Raw genomic sequence first — 19,809 nt, 5'->3', positions numbered from 1 at the left:
GTCGTATTGAGAGCAACACTATTATTCAGTAAAGCTACTCTACAGTCGGGTCAAATAAATAATAATTAACTAATTTAGCGTTTAGCAGACAGTCGAAATTTTGTAAATGATGATTTTGACCCGACTCGTACTCAACCGCATTTTATTAAGTTCACTTAGAACTCAACGTTTGATGTCAGTACAGGTTATTCTTGCTATTTTTATAAATACAAGCACGAAATATGATGGCTTCTCTTAAAACAAGCATACCACATAAATGTCCTTATGCTTTTTCTATGTTTATATTTAACATAGTAACTCTTTGTACAATAACACAGAATGACGCGGTAAACCGTTTAATAAAAAAAACTAGTTTCGAGCCTTGGACTTAATGCCCCAAGAAGGTAAGTTACCGATGCCATTGACTTAATTATGATATAATAATATAAAAAGCATAATAATATTTAAAACATAGGCAGTAAATAGTGTATGTACAGTACAAAATGAAACTATACAGTAATGATTCAAAATTAACTTGGGTATGACTGGATTGCCTGCTCGATGTCCGCGTAGTATCAAGATTTTCTGTGATGAAATATAGTTTGTCTTGGGTCTGGGTGCCTATATGCATGATATGAATGTTTGTGAATCCTGAACAACACAAAACACAACATTTCTTAGTGCTGTAGTTGTAAAATAAAATATTTTTTTCTTTTCAATACTTACACGCAGATATGATTGGTCACGAGGCCTATCCTCCACGAGGCCACCTCTTTAAGTAAATAGCGGGAAGCGTGACGGCGCTCTACATAACATAGAGCGTTGTCTCTTTTCCACAACTGCATTAGTCGGCCCTCTTCCTGTAAATACAAGAACAGATCATGACTTGGTACGCCGATTATGACAGATAAAATTCTGATTTCTATTTGAATATTGGTAAAAACGAAAGTAGAGGACTAACCATGCAATGTAACGCCGATTCCATCAAAAGTAGGTTTTATTAAAATCATTAAACTTTTATTCCCTGATGTAACTTTTAAAATATTACCTAATGGAAAATTGTGTTTATTTCTACCTCCATTGAGTATTTTAGCAAGACAAAAATAAAATACCTGTACATTTAATCATGAATGAAGTTTAATCATTTTAATGAAACATTGGGGGTTTATTGATGTTTGAGTCTGAGTGTTTGTTTCTGATAAAATAAACGAATACTGGTTTAAAAGCTATTACTCGTACATTTGTATGTATGGATGTTTGTTCCTCTTTCACGCAAAAACGACTGAATGCATTAAGACGAAACTTGGTACACATATAGTTTATAACTGGAATTCACAAATAGGATATTTAATCCCAATTTTTAGTTACCGTAGGCTTATTACTTTTGAATATTAAACTTTTCGTTAAGCAGTTTTCTAAGTCTCTGCATATAAGGAAAAATATGGGACAAGGAAAATGCAGACATGACCATTATAATAGGGACATTAGAAGACCAAAGACATTCATAAATACAAATATATTTTCCTTTGATACCTGCCTATTAATAGATGTCCTACAGCTAGGGGCGTTAGGGTTAAGAATATTGACGGTACTTATAACTTTTAAAAGTCACATTTATGCCTGCATTAGGATCAAACATGCCTCTTATGTTTATCAATCCATAAAACATATAATTTTTGATACTATACCTTACTAAAAAATATTTTGCCTCTGCCTAAAATGCAAATTTATATATTTTCTGCAAATAATGCCTCAACAATGGTTATGATTAATGGTAATTTTATAAAAAAAAACATTTGCATTAGTAATGTGCGGTAGTAAAAGTGAAAAATCTACACAGTTTTCGTCTTTAACATCCAAGTAACAAAGACCTCTGGTTACTTGATAAGGTAGAGCAATCACGTATCAAGGTAAATTGGTTTATACAGTGTTTTTTGTTTGTCTATTTTGAATAGTTATGAAATATTGTTAACAATAATATTTAATTTATGTATTATGTAAAATTCAGTAGTCGATAGGTTTTGTAAGGTATATTAAGGCTTCTTTTCTGAGTTCAGGTACAGTTGAGTGTTTGCTGTACGAAAGTGTTTGTGTTAGCAAAATGGTGTTCAAAGTGGCTTGTTCCTTGTTTTTAGCTATAGGCTTGGCTCAATCAGCATGTAAGTACAATATTCATTATTTGCTTAAAAGTTTCCATTAGCTCCTAAGACGATGCTGTCTGCTCTAAGAGATATTATACTAAAGTCCTCCGATAGTGCTATTTGTCAAGTATACTATAAGTATATAATATATGTAAGTAGAGTATAAGTAGAGTATAATCAAGTATACTAAAAGCAACTTATCTGGAGAAATCCATTGCTAGATGGAACCTTATGCCAATGTACAGCCTCAGCTACAGGAAGGGGCCGTGTAGAGTTCCGTCTTTTTTTCCTGCAGCACACCAGTCTTCAAACTCTTAGCTCAAGTAGATGTGGTAGGCTGTTTAGGATCCCAATACTGGGTAAAACTCCAGTCCTTAAAATCTGTCTTTTGCAGTTTCTGGTCTATCAAGATCGGCACACCGTCTTTTGTAGACCACTAATAACAAGAAACTGATAAATAGAATATTTCTTTAACAGTTGTACCTGCGACAAAATGCAAGCTGGAAGATGTTCCATGCATGACGAAGCTCTTCCAGGACATCACGCCAGTATTCATGGCAGGTATCCCTGAGGCTGGCATTCAGGTTATGGATCCTATGGAGCTGGAGAAACTGAGCTTCGAGCTAGCTGGACTTCAGTTCACCTTGAGTGATGGTCGTCTGAAGGGATTGAAGAACGCTACTGTCGACAGTGTTAAGTAAGATGACATTTCAGTTTAATTTTATTGGATAATCTATATTTTTATTAAATAAATTTAAGTAGAGTCTTGATAGTTGACAGTTACTATTTCGTGAATCAGTTTACTCAAATTGTTAAGTATTTATACTGCTGGAATTCATCCTGCCACCACTGCAGCCCTCTGCGGGTTGGTAATTTTAGATTTCTATGTTTGGAATCTAGGTTCCCTCACCAAATTTTCCTTCATCTTTTGTCAGTGGTATCTAAGAATAATTCAGAAAGTACATATAAATTTAAAAAACTCATTGGTTAGAAACTCAACAAATTCATGCATTGAATTGCAAGGCCATCACAACAAAACGTCTCTAAGAATAAGCGATCAAAAATTTTGTTCGAGTGTGATAAGTCTCACGAAAAGAATTAGTACTTAATATCCGTTTAATTAACTAGAACAGATTTCGTTTCTAAGATCTATTAAACACTTAATCCTGTTTTCATTAATAGATGGGTTGAAAAGAAGAAGTCGATGACCATTGACTTCCATCTCGATGCCTCAGTCAAGGGCCACTATACTGCTGACGGGAAAATTCTGATCCTACCCATCACTGGTGACGGACAAATGAAGCTGAGACTGAGTAAGTTTTAATACTACTAAATGGTAACATCAATGGTTTATTGCAATGAAAGATTAATTGAACAGAGGATCTAGACATTGTTAAATGACATTTTTATTCTGGGAGAATCGTAACTGGTCTAGGCCCACTAAAATGCGATTCTCAAAAAAGTTTTACTCACTGATCTTGGCTTGAATCTAGAATCATAGTGAAGTTACTACACGTTCACTTAAGCTCAAGGGTGCTGCATACATATTCAACACAAAGAAAAAAAAAATATACAAAGATCTTGGTGGGTAATAAAACAATAGCGAATTGTTGCTTTCAGAACACCTCGCCATTAAAGCGCATATCGACTATGATGTAGTTAAGGGTTCTGATGACAAGGACCACATTAAGCTGAAGAAGTACAAGTTTGAGTTCGACGTAAAGGAGAACGGTCACTACCACCTGACAAACCTGTTCAATGGAAACAAACAGCTGAGTAAGTATTGGTATTGAACATACGGAGACAGACAGGCAAGAAAATGGCGAATCTATGAGGGATCAGTTTTATAAAGTCTGGTGTAACACAATAGTGCTCTAATAGAAAAGCTGGTATTTGAGACACAATTTCAAACTGTCAATTCTGAAAATAATTATTAAAAAGTAATAACCCAACGACCAAACGGGCTGCCACTGATTAAAGTGCTTGCGGCTTTTCAATTTTACTAATTCGACACTCTATTAAGATTTTTGTTCTTCTATTGTAAAATATTCATTATATTCATTTGTGATGTCTTTGGTTTCCAGGTGAAACTATGTTGAACTTCTTGAATGAAAACTGGCAACAAATTGCCCTGGAGTTCGGCAGACCTCTGATCGATTTAGCAGTCAGCAATGTTTTCAAGAACATGAACAAATATTACGAAAAGGTCGCCCTTGAAGACTACGCAGTTTTGTAAATATTCACAATATTGCTATGAAAAGAGTAGCATACAGTTGATTTTTTGTTTGTGGTTTAATAAATTTGTTTCAATTATATACTTTTATGTTTTATTATAATGTATTGTCCAGTGATGGAAAAACGGATCGATAGCAGAGCCTTATTAATAGGAATAATAAGGTACCGTGTGAGAAATGAACCCTCAAACATTATAGAAAAAAACATATCCACAATGCATACATATTTGCATTAACTATATGAAATCATCATCAACAGCCCATATTCATCGATTGCTGGACATAGGCCTCCCCAATTGCAAGCCATCTTGATCTAACTTCGGCTGCTCGCATCCAGCTATGAAATACTCATGCAAAACTAAATGCAAAATCATAATATAAGCTTAATCTTCATTTTGATGATATTTACAAAAAAATAACCTGTATAAATAAAGCTCTACCAAACTGTCCTTCACATAAAAAGGACAAAGTATGAGGTCAGAATACGTGGTTAGTTTTTTATACACTGACATGTCAAAGCTCTTGTTTTTCATCCGGTTACGTTGGAACGGCTTCAATAATAACCCTCGTAATAATAATACTAGCGTACGAGTGTGTAGTGAAAAAGTCGTTAATTTTTAGGGTTCCGTAATTTGAATAGAAAACACGAAATCCATAAGAGTCATATAGCTATCCCTCCGTTTGTCTGTCTCTCAAGATCCTGTTCCTCAAGAACGCGTTAAAGTAATCTGAAATTTACATAAATACTCAAGTCTACTTCAACATTAAACTGTGATCATCGTTGAAATGAAACTTCAAAGTCAAAAAAGATACCGTTTATGCCACAATTTTTCACCGATTTACGAAACTCTTTAGAGTCATTCTCGTGAACAAAGAATCTTTTTTGGTAGTAAGCAACGTCTTAAAATTGCAAATCAGGAAAAAATGTTAGTAAAACATTATATAAAAAATAAGTTTTATACTTATTGATTTCGATAGAACCCTCAGTGCGCGGTCCGACTCGTACAGTATGGTTTTTTGCGCGTCGAACCAAATTAAACTAAAACATACTACGAGGAACTTTTGTAAAAAAAACTTAAAAAGTTTACCAAATTGACTGTTGCTTGTTTATATCCAAAGTTGATAATAACGATTTTTTGTCGCTAGTAAATTAGAGTACAAACAATCTACGCAAATAGAAACATAATTGTATATTAATTATGTTAATTAAATTCTATTTTTATTCCCATGCTAATGGCATAGGAAAAGGGCCACATATAATTTTACTTGTACTTAATGTATATTTAAAAAGAGGTTGCAAAGACTTCATTTTTTGCGAATAAATCGAAGTCAGTTAAAGGTATACAACCTTTGCGAGTACTTTTAAAACCACAAAGGAGATATGCATTTATTTTGGTACAGGGTTTCAAAAGGCGAAACTAGTATAAAACTAGTCTAATACGTGGAAATCACAAATAAGATACTTTACGATTTGTATTATAAAAACTGCGATACTACTTACATACACTGTTTTTGGAGGAATTAAATGTTGAGATAATAAGATACCACAACACTGTTTATATTTTTTCTTTTAACACCCAAATCAATCAAATATAAACACGCAACGAGAACAAAAAATTAAAATTTTAAATGTCTGTTGTATTTCTGCCAGGTTCTGTTTTGAACTTAAGAAAAAAAATAGCAAATGATTAGAGCGATGATATTTAATTATATTACGAGTAATTATGGTCATTGTCGACGTTTGCATGGTATATTAACGCGTTCTTCCCTAGTATATCCTCAGTCGGACATTCGCCTTGAAGCCTTGTTAGAGCTGTGTGAGACAACATGGGAGTTAAATTCCAAGTATCGTGTTTTTTGTTCGCCTTATTTGGCTTTGTGCAGTCGGGAGGTAAGAATAATTAATATTCAGAAGTTTTATTCATAATTAAAATAAATTTACTATTATTTTTGAAATGTAAATCGGAGGTGTTACTAAAAATCTCGACATAGGATAAACTTACAAAATGAAAATGTATCAACAAGAGATAGCTTAGCTTGTGCTGGAAAGAACACTACCGCAGGTTACAAAGCTCATTTTCGGCCATCCTGAAACCTGAGATCTGACTTGGTTCTAGGTGATTGTCGTCTTGAATTATTAAGTGAAAGTTTTCAGTCCGGGTTAGTAAAAACATATTTAGGTGTTCTTGTATTTCTGGATTACGATTATACTCGTATGTTCTAATTTCATTAAGTTTTAATCTGTCAACGTTTAAAAGTAAAGTATTTTGTTTGGTGTTTATTTTCCATCAAAAGTTTCACGATGGGGTTCTAGCTGTGTATGTAAATTCGTTAGAGTGGAGAATTTAAAAATATAACTTAAATGTCATAATTTACAGCGAACAAAATGTTCCAAGCTTTAGCTCCATAGATGAATATAACGTTTTTATTACCCCTATTCAACCGTTTGCAATTTTTTTCGCATTAGAAAAAACACCTATGGCCCTGAATCATCTTTATTTGAATTGATTCACACTGACAGAATTAATTTTCCAATCTAATAACATTATGAACGCGAAAGTCTCGCAAAAATCTTTTGTTTTGTAGCGGGCGGGCCCGTGACCAACGGCTAGTTTATAAAATTAGTGAGAATTATTAGAGATATTAACTGATATAATATCAGGATTAACTTCATAAGTAATTTTATACTTATACATTACAATTCTTACATTTATTTTATAGTTAATTCAAATTAATTGCAGTCATCAAAGACATATCATTAGTTTGCAACAATTATTGAAACATTCAAGGGCAACGTTTTATGTTCCCATTTGAAATAAGGAGATGCAAAATTGATGATTGCATCTTTTAGTTTCAATAATTAATATAATCAATTAATAAAAAATAATTTCGGACAAGATAATTCGAATCAACAATTTCACACACGTCCGATATTTATACCTACATAAAAAATAGAAGCTGACTGTTATGGCATTTCAGTCAGGCAACATCGCAGCTGTAAGAGTTTGTAACTTGAAATTTCACACAGGGGTTTTTTTAAGGAATCGACTCCCGAATTCTGAATTTTAAAATTGATTTTTTTTTCATCCGTGTGAAATATGTGCATGTATACAAGTGTCACTTTAACAACTATCTCAACTTTTCTAACGAAGATCTACTAAGGAAGGTTAAAGAACAACATTAAAGAAGGTTATAAGGTTAGTTTGAAACTTAGCCGTTTTTGGAGTGATTTAAACGTAAAAATTTGCCGAATCAAAAAAAATAATACAGATCGAAATTAGTATTTTTGTTGGACAGCTCCGATGTCCACATACATGCGGAAAGAGGTCTCAAATTTAAAACGCCCCTCATTTTTATTTTATGTAAGAATAAAAAAATCGCTTAAATATATCCACTCTTAAACGAAGTCCTAATTATCTCCGTTAAATACCGGAATATCACGATCTGAATTAAAATTCTGAGCATGAGTGTATCACAATAAGATGCTGCACCTCTGCGGGGATCGAACGCTCAGTAAGTTAGGCGTGGCGTGCTTTACCGCTTTGCTATCTGTCTAGTCAATCAGTCGTACTTTTAATCGCTAGTTGTTATCCTCTGACAACCCGTCAATCATTAATAAGTAATTCTTTACATATAATAAAATCGTAGAAAACTTGAATATAAACATTGAATATTTTTAAGTATACTTGCTGCGGGCTCTACAAACGATACCGAAACCATCAAAATGTTTTTGTTGGCTTCATTGTGTCTTAAGTCACGCTTATATCAGAAATAGATTAGCATGAAAAACATGTGTCAATCAAATTTTTAAATGAAGAGAATTGCTGCAGTTAGCCATTTTTCCACGCATACGAAAACGGCATAGCTAGTCTACTCTAATATATAAAATTCCCTTGTTACGATGTTAGTTACCGTACTCCTCCGAAACGGTTCGACCGATTTTTATGAAATTTTGTACACATATTGGGTAGGTCTGAGAATAGAACAAAATTTTTTTTCATGCCCCTAAGTGTTAAGGGTTGCTCACACTAAAAAAATATATTTTTGTTTTGGACGAAATTTTTTGTTTTTATTTTTTTATAATGTGGCATTAAGAAATAGAGCTGAATATGTTTCTATGTTTGTTTGTGTGAGAATAGCCAATGAGAGAATAATTTGAAGAAGTGCTGATTAGATTTGCAAAAATCTTTAGACATAATGATATATCCCAATTGAAGAAGGCTTAATACACTGTCACGCATATTTTTAAACATGGGGCGAGATTTTTATAAAAAAGTCGCCAAATTATTCTTTTTTGAAAAAATATTATAAATCAGGTGAACGAAGTCGCGGGTAACAGCCAGCATTGTTATAAAAGTATAGTACGCAGAGTTTATGTGCATAATTAAAAATCTAGTTGACATTTATTATAAAACGTTTTATGTTTTTTATGGAAACCTAACACAAGATGATCTTTAGAATGATGTTATTTACAACACACATGTAATCCGTTTTATCGGAACGTTTATAGATGAGGCATAGACCCGAATGAGAGCGACCTTTTTACGAGTAAATACTGTACACAAGAAAATATTTACACTTTTTTATAAGGCCTATTTTAGATCACACTACTGGGCAAAGACCTTTTTCTGCCAGGCCTCTCTATCCTTTGCTTATTGATTGGCATCGATATTAAAAAAGTATCACTATAATAGGGATTTCACGTGCGTATCGACTGTTAATAAACCCAGAGCGCTCATTTACATAAATGATCCAACATCATTGTTTTCCTCAATAAAATAAAAGTAATTATCACCTACTTCAAAGGACATTTGACCTTGTAACATACTATTTGCTACTTGCTAGGGTTCAAAGTTACTTAAGACATGCTTTGACCAGCAATTAACAGTTATTACAATTGAGTATCTTATTATTATTGAAACATTGGTCATTAGTACCGTTAAACGTGAGTAAGTTATAATTAATCTTGGCAACAATTATGTGACATTAACTGTCACGTAACTTAGTTATTGGAAATATATTATGTAGTCATTTGTTCTAGGGACACAAGGTTAATTAAAGAAAATATCTAATATACACGTGTAAGATAAGTATTTGATTTTATTTTTAAAACCGGTTTTGAAGGAAGCGAAAATATTTCATATGGAACAATTGCCATTGGATTTTATTTGTTTTAAATTTAAGGTTTACTGATGAGTTCATTTCGTATCTGGGTAAATGGAATCTGAAACTAGTAGACCAATTCCGAACATAACGTGAGTTGATATGAAGTCACCCACGAAGTGAATGCACCAAAATATTCCAAATTATTCAAAATTATTTTTACCTTCTCAAAGAGATAAATTCAAAACATTAGAGGCATAAAGGATACACTGCAACACATCATTGTATGATAAACATCAATGTTCATATTAATGTTTTTAAATAAAACAGCCACGTAAGACAAGAAAAGGAAGAACGGTTTCATTGAAGGCTGAATAAAACAAGAAACATTACCATAAATCCGAGCTCTACCTAACTGCATTCCAGGATCTTCTTTGAAACCATTTGAAGCAAACTTCAAGGTCGAATCCGGTCATTATATTCTAAGGCTTTGTCACAAACGTCTTCCGGTAGCCTTGTAAACTCCATTATGCGGAATACTTTTAAATTAAGCCATATTAAAGAATATATAAAGAACCCGGGCTATCATCATGTCATCACGTATAATGGACGATAATTTATATAATCAAACCTATTTCATTTTAAGTGGAACTAATTATTTATACGCGAAAGGAAAATATTAAAGGAGTATTCACGTGCACGTTTCTTCAATTACGTCAAACTGTGACTTTTAGAAAAGGAGTAAAAACAAAATCGAATCTGAGCTTAGACTTTCAAAATTTCGATCATCGATTATTTCCAAAAAAAACACAATTTTGGGCTTCTTTAATAAGAAACCTTCACAATTTATGATATTGTAATACATCGGCTGTACTTAATGAGAGCCTTTCCACACCTGCGTCTCAAGGGCTATTTATAGGCATGTTGCCACAATAGCATTGCCCTACCATACAATGAAAGATGACGTCTTCAATAGAAACTGTCTCATTATTCCTTAAATAGGATCCCAATTCAATGAGAATAATTGGAATTCGGATTTTCATTTTGATAAATTCTTTTATCAGAGAAAATGACCGCGGTAGTGATTGCTAGGCAGATTTTTCACAAAAAATGGTCTCATAATATTTCGAGTAAATACGGCTTGTAGCTGTCATAGGCAAAATAGTTTTTTCAGACAAAACGTTTTCTACTTATTTGTTTTTTCGCGTAGATCGACCTCATTATGAATGTAAAATAGAAACAAAAAACAAATGTCTGGTCGTCACAAAATAACCTGTATACGAACATTCACTTATCTTGTTTACCTGCCTTTAAGCCAGTGATTTCATATTTGAATTTGAAATCTATGATTCTCTAGCATTTGAACTTTTTTCTTTAAGTGGTAAATCATAATTGCTACCTTGCGCATACTGTTATTCTAACTTTTGGAATGAGAAATATTTACAGTGGATACTAAAAAAAATTCTATTGTTTCAGTTGTGCCAGAAGAAAAATGCAATTTAGATGACAAAAAATGCCTTGCATCAGCATTCCAAAAGATGGTACCAGTGTTCATGGCAGGAATACCTGAAGCTGATATAGCAGTGCTAGACCCTATGGAGATGGATGACGTCAGCTTCGATCTTGCTGGTCTACAGTTTTCTCTCAAAGAAGGTCGCTTGAAGGGATTGAAGGGTTCAGTTATCGATAGTGTTGAGTAAGTATTTCTGAATGATATAATTTCGTTATTAAAAAAAAAACCATGGTTTAATAAGAACTATATAGTGATTGATATCCAATAGATTTTTGCCGAATATTTGACAATTCGGAGAGAGGGAGCGATTCGTCAAGTTCAATAAATTATGGAAAAAGTAAAAAAAGGCTTATTTATATTTTGTAATACAATTCCAAATTCTCTTTGATTTCCAGTTGGGACAGGAAGAAGAACGTTTTGTCAGTTGATTTCCATATGGATGCCTCTGTAAAAGGTCACTACACTGCTGGCGGCCGCTTGCTCATCTTGCCTATATCTGGAGATGGAGAAATGAAGCTGAAATTAAGTAAGTGGTTTTTGGATTCTCCATTGAATTAAATCATTACTTTGAAGCTGATAGTCAAGTGGGCAGGTTTGCGAAGTCAAAATCCTTAGTTCGATTCAACGGTATGCAAAGTTTTGAATATTGCGTCAGAGAAACTGAGAAATAAATATCACAGATTCCGTATCTCGGACGGCATGGCATGTTCAAATGTGTCGGATTTCAATCCTATTTGCCAATAAAAGTATGCGAGCAGAATGCACCCTTGTTGGCGTACATGATTGTGCAATATAATTTCCAACGCAGCTATCAGCTATCATACTAGAACATCGGTCAGAACATTATTAATATTATATTGGACTATCGTCCCTTAAATGCAGGCTGTGGCAGTAGAAGAAAAGAGATGCTCTCCACGAGGTGTCGTGTCTTGTTTCCACAACTACAATATTGTGACCCAAGATGATTATCTTTCATGACTGGCAAAATTGCCACTACGAGAAAAAAAATGTTTTTTAAGTACATTAATGCACTCTAAGAGTTGTTTTATCGAAGCGTAACTATTTGTAAAGAGTAAGGCGTCTGAATATGTGGATTAGAATTGTATGTTTCACATTAAGCTACGTGCTCAGATATCATCATTATGACTTTTAATAATTACATCTGTTCTTGATTTCAGAACACATTCAAATCAAGCTCTACATCCATTACGATATGGTTAAAGATTCTGAAGGCAAGGACCACATCAAACCAAAGAAGTACCACTTCGACTTTGAAGTAAAAGAAGGCGCTCATTATCACCTTAGTAATTTGTTCAACGGTAACAAGGAGCTAAGTAAGTATACTGTAGTTTAACAATAATAATATAAGCCTATTTTCACTACTTGACACAGGCCTTTACCCATATAGGGGGGGTATTTAACATTGATTTTGATTGATTCTAATTATATAGGTAATACTGCATTATATAAAAATAATAGGTCGATAAAGTGAGTAAAATCCATGACTGATGACAAAATTGAATATACTTTATTGTCAATCAGTTGCATGTCTATGTGTGTTTTAGGTCAGTTTGACCACATAGGACGGTCGACGGTTCGATCCCCACGTAGGACAAAAAAATTGATCCGCAAAATGCTTGGTCTGAGTCCATATACGTACATGCTAAAGCCACATGGCTTTGAGACACCCCGGCGACACAAGGGTTAAACTATGAGGGACTCATTTTGTTTGAGAGAAAGAAAAAAAAAGAAAATAATTGTCCTCGAATATCCCGAGTAAAACTTGGGATAGGTATTCGATTAGCCAATTCTCAACCAGTTGCAATTCAATTGATCATTTGTTAATAACTATTAATTTCATTCCAGGTGAAACTCTGTTGAAATTCATAAATGAAAACTGGAACCAAGTCACCAGTGAGTTCGGCAGACCAGTCATGGATGTGGCAGCAAAGATTATTTATAAGAACGTTGTCAAATATTTTGAGAAGATGCCGATTCAAGATATCACTGTTGCTTAGAAGCGAGGAACATCCAGTAGAATGATTAGTGTAGATATTTGTTTGTGATACCGAAATAAATTATTGATTAAATATTTTGATTGATTTTAAATCCAAGCAGGTCAATTTTATTCTAAGGACATTTTTAGTGTAAAACTTCGTAGATAATAATTTTGTTTCTAAAAATTGTATATACATATGATAATTAACGATTATAGTTTAGTCAAACAACAAAGTAATCTATTCATAGAAGGCTACAAAGTAGCACTTTTTGGAAGTCTAAATAAATGGACAGCACTCAAATACAACATCTCTTCCCCGCATCCAAAAGGCTTCTTGCAGTGGGCAATCATAAAAAATAACGAAAAAAAACCTTCTAGCAGCAAGCTGACTTACCCTTTAATATATTTCATACAGTAAATCCTAATAATAATCCTTACTTATTTAAACTTACGTCCAAACCTGAAATAATATTACTTCGTGGCTTCAGGCTCCAAAGACTGGCTTTCGAACTGATTTGCGTGATTAACGAAGAATAAACAAATGTAACCGATATTTGCTGTATACATTTTGACGTCAATATGAACTTAAATTAGCTGTCAAAGTGTTTAGTAGAATACCAAAAGTATCAGATTACAAACGGTTTTGTCCATTATTGAAATTATAAATAGCATAATTAGGCCCCTGGTATTTTGTTCCTTCTATTAAGTATCTACATCATCTCTACATCATATTTTGGATGTATCTGGCTTTGTATTTTGCAAAATCATTTTCTTTTTGGGCTATCAGTTTTTTAATCATTTAATGGATATAAGCTCTATTCTCAACCTCATTCTTGATGGTTTAAAGTTTTTTTCAGTACATTAAAAATAATATTATTTATATTAAACACGATGTCATCTAATGAATTAGAATCATCCTTGATACCCCACATCTGCTATAGTCTTATTGGATTCAGGTTTACCGGGAATAAAAAATATCTATTGTGTTGAATGATAAACCAAGGAAGCCTTACATTATTGTAAGGACAGTAAATAGATTTATCATAACCCTTTTTCGCTTTACTGTTTACATTTAATTTTCCCTAGGTAGCAAATGTTTTTAATATACATATAATAGAAAATACACTGTCCTGAATGAATGATTTTCGTGGATCAAATAAATGCTTGTCGTATACGGGGCACATTGGGTTTGGGGTGGTGACAGATAGACATAACCAATTTTCATAGCAGAATATGCCTAGTTTACCAACTTCGACACGAGACTGACTCTGGTATAAGATTTGGGTGACTGACAATCATAAAAGGTATTTTTATCGTTTTGTAGCCAAATGGTAATAACCTTTTTTTACCTTCAGTGTTTCGAGTCCGAATCGCACTTAGCCGGCTCTTTATCAATATATAGCCTAAATTGAAAACGTTGTAAACAGTTTCGAACTTATGCTAGAGACTGAATGACTAAATCTTTTACTCTTGATCAAAAATCACTACTTAAATTTAATTAAAAAAAACTGGCTTTTATAAAATTTCTGCAGCTCTATGATTCTCGCAGCTATAAAAAAATGCGATGCGAGTGATGCGACTGCACGGTTAGCTGAGTGAGGTTCAGGTATTCACGTCAAGCCCACTAAGTGCGGAGTGACTCGGGTTCGATCCCCGCATAGGACAAGCGTTTGTGTGATCCATTATTGCTATTTCTGAGGCTGTGTGCTAGCGCATGTGACTTGAATGTTTTGTGAAGCGACACAAAGATTAAATTCTTAATGTGGGAGCTGTTCTTTTTTTTTTGAAAGAAAAAGAAATATATTTATTTTTAATGTTCAATGTTCTTGACAGTTTAACTACTTACAATCATATTTAATTATATTACGAGTAATTATGATCATTGCGCATAATTATTTGCATGGTACCTATATTAATGCGTTCATCCCTAGTACATCCTCAGTTGGAAATTTCTCTCGAAGCCTTGTCAGAAACAAAATGGGAGTACCGTTTCAAGTGTCCTTTTTATTGTTGGCCTTATTTGGCTTCGTGCAGTCGGGAGGTAAGAATAATTCTTCTTTTTATATATTTTACTTTATTTTTCACTTTTATTCAATTTTCATTTTGCGACACTCGTAGGTCAAACTTTCTTAGATTCCACAAAAGAAGCATTATTTTATAGAAAAGGAAAATGCATCGAAATCGTTCCTTTCATTCAAGAATTTGCGTCAAACATAGAACATCCCATTGTCAAAATGTATGATTTTAAATGACACAAATACTGGTTTAATATTATTGCGGGTATGAACGAGAGGTACCGCTCTACACCTTGACATAACCATAATTGATACTTAAAGCCATGGTACATCTTCAGATTCCGTCGAACCACTCGAGGCAAAACCAAGGTCATTCATCATTTGCATCCTATTTAGAAAATATGTTAGTTTCTTAGCCTAAGCGCATTTTTCAATCGTACATATTTTGCCAAGTGAAGACGTGTGTAACATTTGCACATTACTGACCCATTTCCAACTGTGATAAGGTCGGCTTTCAGTCTAACCGGATGCAGCTAGCTGCCAGTATTTTACAAGGATCGACTGCCAAACTGACCTCCTCAACCCAGTTACCTGGGCAATACGAACCCCTAATAAAACTTTCTTACTTCTAACTACCCGTGACGACAGTCATGGATGTGTTATTCTCAGCCGGGACGTAAATTTAACGTGACTTTCGAAACACGAAGGAACTCGTTATGACATAGATGATCACCAATCTATGGACCGACCGTTGCAGCTAGTTGCAACTGCACAAGCTTGATTTGAGTATTTTTAACTAAATATCGCTCAAAACAGTCTCATACGAGATCGAAAAGTATCCGATGAAACGGTCCATTAAAACAGACTAATAAAATGGAAACTATGTGTGAACCGACTGTTAGCTTCATAATACCAAAGATGATCTAAAGTTAGGTATCCATAAAAACTTAGTTCATAATAAAAGTCAACTACATTTTAATTATGCACTTAAAGTCAACTTACTATACTTATTATGTTTTATTACTTAGTTATCATTCAATCATTTATCGTTTTACGACTTCATTACATTTTCAAACAATGCCTATTTAACTAATGATTAACATTGCGGGCGTGGCGTTAAAAGATATTATTTTAACCTCGTTTATTCAGTTTAGCATTTGAAACTTTACAAATTAAAAACTGACAGATATTATTACGTGTATAATACACTTGAAAATAAACTTGTAACAGAGTAAAGAGCCATTTCCTAAAATGTATCACGCTTTCTCGTTGCGTTGTGCGATGCGTGAGGTTTGATATTTCAACAAAGACAACGAATTTAAGGGTTGTAATGCAAAAATGTTATAGTGCGTCACCAAGTGTAGGCTTACTATTCATATTCCTTGCTTTCAGTTATGCCAGAGCAAAAGTGTAAGCTGGACGACAAAAAATGCCTCGTATCAGCGTTTCAGAAGATGGTTCCAGTGTTCATGGCAGGAATACCTGAAGCTGATATAGCAGTGCTAGATCCTATGGAGATGGATGACGTGAGCTTCGATATTGCTGGTTTTCAGTTTTCTCTCAAAGGAGGTCGGTTGAAAGGATTGAAGAATTCGGTTATCGATGATGTTGAGTAAGTATTTTCGTAAGAATGTTTTTATTTATCAGGTTTTGTCATAATAGTTTGGTTTGGTTCGAAAGTAAATCGTATCATTGGAGAAAGAATCAAACTCGAGATAGTTTAAAAAAAAATGCTGTTTTGCAAGACTGTTCGTTGTACATGTATAATTTTAAATATTTATTTTGCAGCTGGGATACAAAGAAAAAGATTTTGTCCTTTGTTTTCCATTCGGCTGTTTCTGCAAAAGGCCACTATACTGCTGGCGGTCAGCTGCTCATCTTGCCTATTTCTGGAGATGGAGACTCGTCGTTGAAATTAAGCAAGTAGTTTTTGGATTCATTTAATTTAATTAAGTCTAAATCGGGGGCTTTCCACCAAATCTTATAATTGGGATTCACGAGAAGTGGAAAAGAGATGCCGCACTACGCAGTGCATGGTGTCGCTTCCACGATTAGAATGTTACTTCGTTATGAGCGATTATGAGTAGACCCCTTGCAGACCTCCGGAAAGAGGTGCACGCTTTTTTATCAACCGTTATTCTTTCAACTATACATAATTATTCCGAATGTATGATCCTCGCTCGAAAAATATTTGTATCGAATCGTGTCATTTCCTAAAGAATAGGGCGATTAAAATTTTAAGACTAAAATTGTACTGTAATGTAGTATCTGTCTTTATTTTTTTTATTTATACAGTTATTGCTCATTGAGTATGCAGACCATTTAAAGGATGTCTGTAGTCACACGACCTGACGTGCGTTTATCACCCATTGCATTGTGTCACCAATTAAATATTTATGTTTGTCGAATCCCCTTCCCACTTAAGAATATAATATATTCATCAATAACACAATTTTGTTAAACTTTTAGAAAATCTCGAAATCAAGGCTTTCATCCACTACGATATAGTTAAAGACTCTGAAGGCAAGGACCACATCAAACCAAAGAAGTTCCACTTCGACTTTGAAGTAAAAGAAGGAGCACATTTTCATCTTAGTAATTTGTTTAATGGCAACAAGGAGCTAAGTAAGTATTTTGTATATTTAAGATAGAATTTGACTCATTAATACCATAGTACATGCAATAATAAAATGAGATTATTGATCAAGTGGGTAATAAATCAATGATCATATAAAGTGGTAGGTGTTCCTTACTTCGTTTTACGTTTTTCTTATTTGTAAATCTAAACCATAAAGGTCGTCACCCTTGAGCATATAAAAACATTCAAATCGGTCTTATTTTTGGTGGGAATCGAACCTGACCTCGTGTTAATGAGGACTACTTCACCAATAGATCAGTCGACAATAATGACGACAATTCGGTATTCGTGGATGAAATCATGAAATATCAATTAGTTTGCTTCAGTATTCCACTGACTTGTTGGTCTTGTGGTTAGTGGCCCTGACTGCTATACCAGAGGTTGTGGGTTCAATTCCCACCCAGGACAAATGTTTGTGTGATGAACACGATCATTAGTTCTGTGTCTGGGTGTAATTTATCTATATTATGTATGTATTTAGAAATATATAAGTATGTTTATCAGTTGTCTAGTACTCATAATACAAGCTCTGCTTAGTTTGAGACTAAATGGCGTTATAATTCCAGCCTTCTATAAATAATAATAATTTACTGTCGCAAAAATACAGCTCTGAAAAACTTACAAATATTACATGTTGTAAGATTTCGACGACCTCCGTGGTCGAGTGGCGTACGCACCGGTTTGAAGGTGTCGCTAGCTCTGAGGTCCCGGGTTCGATCCCCGGTCGGGTCAATGTAAAAATTCACATTTGTACATTGTCTCGGGTCTGGGTGTTTGTGGTACCTTCGTTGTATCTGAATTCCATAACACAAGTGCTTTAGCAACTTACTTTGGGTTCAGAACAATGTATGTGATGTTGTCGGCATTTATTATTTATTTATTATTATTATTTATGTTACATCTCACATACTAAGTAGGAAGCCTCTGCCGCCGAACTAGGTGAAAAACCTGTATCTATCATGTTGCGATCATGTTTATAACGATAACCTTTGTTCTAGGTGACAATCTGTTGAAATTTATAAATGAAAATTGGTATCAAGTTTCCAACGAATTCGGCAGACCATTCACAAACGTGGCAGCAAAGGCTATTTATAAAAATATTGTCAAATATTTTGAGAAGGTGCCAATTCAAGATATCACTGTTGCTTAGAAGCAAATATCCAATCTGTAATTGGAGTAGTGGTAGTAGTAGTGTTGTATTTATTTGAGGCAACAAAAAAAAAATTAAATTATCAATTTGAAAGCATGTTGTTTGATTTTAAACCTAAATAGTTTTATTTCCCTTTGTTATTTTACCTGATTTAATGACTACACTTACTTACAGTTTACCAACTTAATAAATATTCATTATTAGTGGATAATTTACATGTTTCACAATAATGTCCTTTACGAATTCTTTGAAATTTTTGACATTTTAACTTATAATATTGTTTAAAAAACGAAAACATACAATGGAATTCTAATAAACAACCACTAAGCCAAACTTGATGAAATTTTATTGGACCAAATGCAATCTATTTTTTTAAATGAAACAAGAATAATCAAATTTGTTTTATCCAGTCTGTTCTGCGGTAACAAATATAAAAAAAGATCAAAATACATACGAATGAATTGAGAACCTCCTTCTTTTTAAATCTCCTTATAACGCTTCAACGTGAATTCTAGGTGTTCCAAAAAACAAACATATGTCTACTAGAAAATGATGTTAAATTCGAAATACGTAAATTACGTAAGCTGTCATTCATATTTCCTCAACATTTTTTGTAATAGAACCTTTTTAGTGGCACCTGAAAACCCCATTTGTCCGCTTCATGAATATTTTATTGCGACAAATCCGATTAAGGGTGAAATGAAATCTGGGGCCAAACTCCTTTTTCATTACATAGAAGCAGCGTAAATCTGAAATATCTTAATGATCTACCATTATTATTGTATACTTTGAAAATATTTACTAAAGTAAAAAAAAGCATAGTTCGTACCTACTTATACACACGACTGATATATTAACATTGAGATTAAGCAAAGGGCATAAGACATAGAACAAAGGAAACCATTCGCTTAAGTGGAAAATATGTGGATATAAAATGCTTGGAGACTTACTCGTAGTTCAAAATATTTGGGCAACAATTTGTTGTAGCAAAAAATTACAACATTTAGAGCCAATTCTATGTTAAATCATATTAAATC

The 19,809-nt window shown here is 33.6% G+C and overlaps 3 protein-coding genes across 3 annotated transcripts; all 3 read left to right on the top strand.

The window, feature by feature from the left end:
* The first annotated feature begins 1,923 nt into the window (after window positions 1–1,923).
* LOC113497912 (circadian clock-controlled protein-like) lies at window positions 1,924–4,437 on the top strand. The gene is made up of 5 exons (XM_026877716.1): window positions 1,924–2,138; window positions 2,598–2,817; window positions 3,303–3,433; window positions 3,741–3,896; window positions 4,205–4,437. Exons 1-5 carry the CDS (start codon window positions 2,081–2,083, stop codon window positions 4,354–4,356), a joined length of 717 nt encoding a protein of 238 aa, XP_026733517.1. The 5' UTR covers window positions 1,924–2,080; the 3' UTR covers window positions 4,357–4,437.
* Window positions 4,438–5,952: 1,515 nt separating this feature from the next.
* Window positions 5,953–13,055, top strand: LOC113497910 (circadian clock-controlled protein-like). Its single transcript, XM_026877714.1, has 5 exons — window positions 5,953–6,245; window positions 10,934–11,153; window positions 11,366–11,496; window positions 12,149–12,304; window positions 12,837–13,055. The coding sequence occupies exons 1-5, from the start codon at window positions 6,182–6,184 to the stop codon at window positions 12,986–12,988; spliced, it is 723 nt and encodes a 240-aa protein (XP_026733515.1). The 5' UTR covers window positions 5,953–6,181; the 3' UTR covers window positions 12,989–13,055.
* A 1,891-nt stretch (window positions 13,056–14,946) lies between these two features.
* Window positions 14,947–19,003, top strand: LOC113498212 (circadian clock-controlled protein-like). Its single transcript, XM_026878149.1, has 5 exons — window positions 14,947–15,010; window positions 16,377–16,596; window positions 16,773–16,907; window positions 17,440–17,609; window positions 18,621–19,003. The coding sequence occupies exons 1-5, from the start codon at window positions 14,947–14,949 to the stop codon at window positions 18,770–18,772; spliced, it is 741 nt and encodes a 246-aa protein (XP_026733950.1). The 3' UTR covers window positions 18,773–19,003.
* The last annotated feature ends 806 nt before the right edge of the window (window positions 19,004–19,809 follow it).

Source organism: Trichoplusia ni, chromosome 10, assembly GCF_003590095.1.
Source record: "Trichoplusia ni isolate ovarian cell line Hi5 chromosome 10, tn1, whole genome shotgun sequence".
Taxonomy (NCBI): Eukaryota; Metazoa; Arthropoda; class Insecta; order Lepidoptera; family Noctuidae; genus Trichoplusia; species Trichoplusia ni.
Note: the sequence above shows the minus strand (reverse complement) of the source record. Positions and strands in the feature narration are given on the sequence as shown.

Bases quoted from the DNA above. Each gene is read 5' to 3' on its own strand.
- LOC113498212 (XM_026878149.1), top strand. From the start codon at position 14,947: ATGGGAGTACCGTTTCAAGTGTCCTTTTTATTGTTGGCCTTATTTGGC. The intron at 16,908-17,439 runs GTAGTTTTTGGA...ATAACACAATTT, and splicing joins TCGTCGTTGAAATTAAGCAA to TGTTAAACTTTTAGAAAATC. The intron at 17,610-18,620 runs GTAAGTATTTTG...CCTTTGTTCTAG, and splicing joins TAATGGCAACAAGGAGCTAA to GTGACAATCTGTTGAAATTT.
- LOC113497912 (XM_026877716.1), top strand. From the start codon at position 2,081: ATGGTGTTCAAAGTGGCTTGTTCCTTGTTTTTAGCTATAGGCTTGGCT. The intron at 2,139-2,597 runs GTAAGTACAATA...TTTCTTTAACAG, and splicing joins AGGCTTGGCTCAATCAGCAT to TTGTACCTGCGACAAAATGC. The intron at 3,434-3,740 runs GTAAGTTTTAAT...TGTTGCTTTCAG, and splicing joins ACAAATGAAGCTGAGACTGA to AACACCTCGCCATTAAAGCG.
- LOC113497910 (XM_026877714.1), top strand. From the start codon at position 6,182: ATGGGAGTTAAATTCCAAGTATCGTGTTTTTTGTTCGCCTTATTTGGC. The intron at 6,246-10,933 runs GTAAGAATAATT...CTATTGTTTCAG, and splicing joins TGGCTTTGTGCAGTCGGGAG to TTGTGCCAGAAGAAAAATGC. The intron at 11,497-12,148 runs GTAAGTGGTTTT...TCTTGATTTCAG, and splicing joins AGAAATGAAGCTGAAATTAA to AACACATTCAAATCAAGCTC.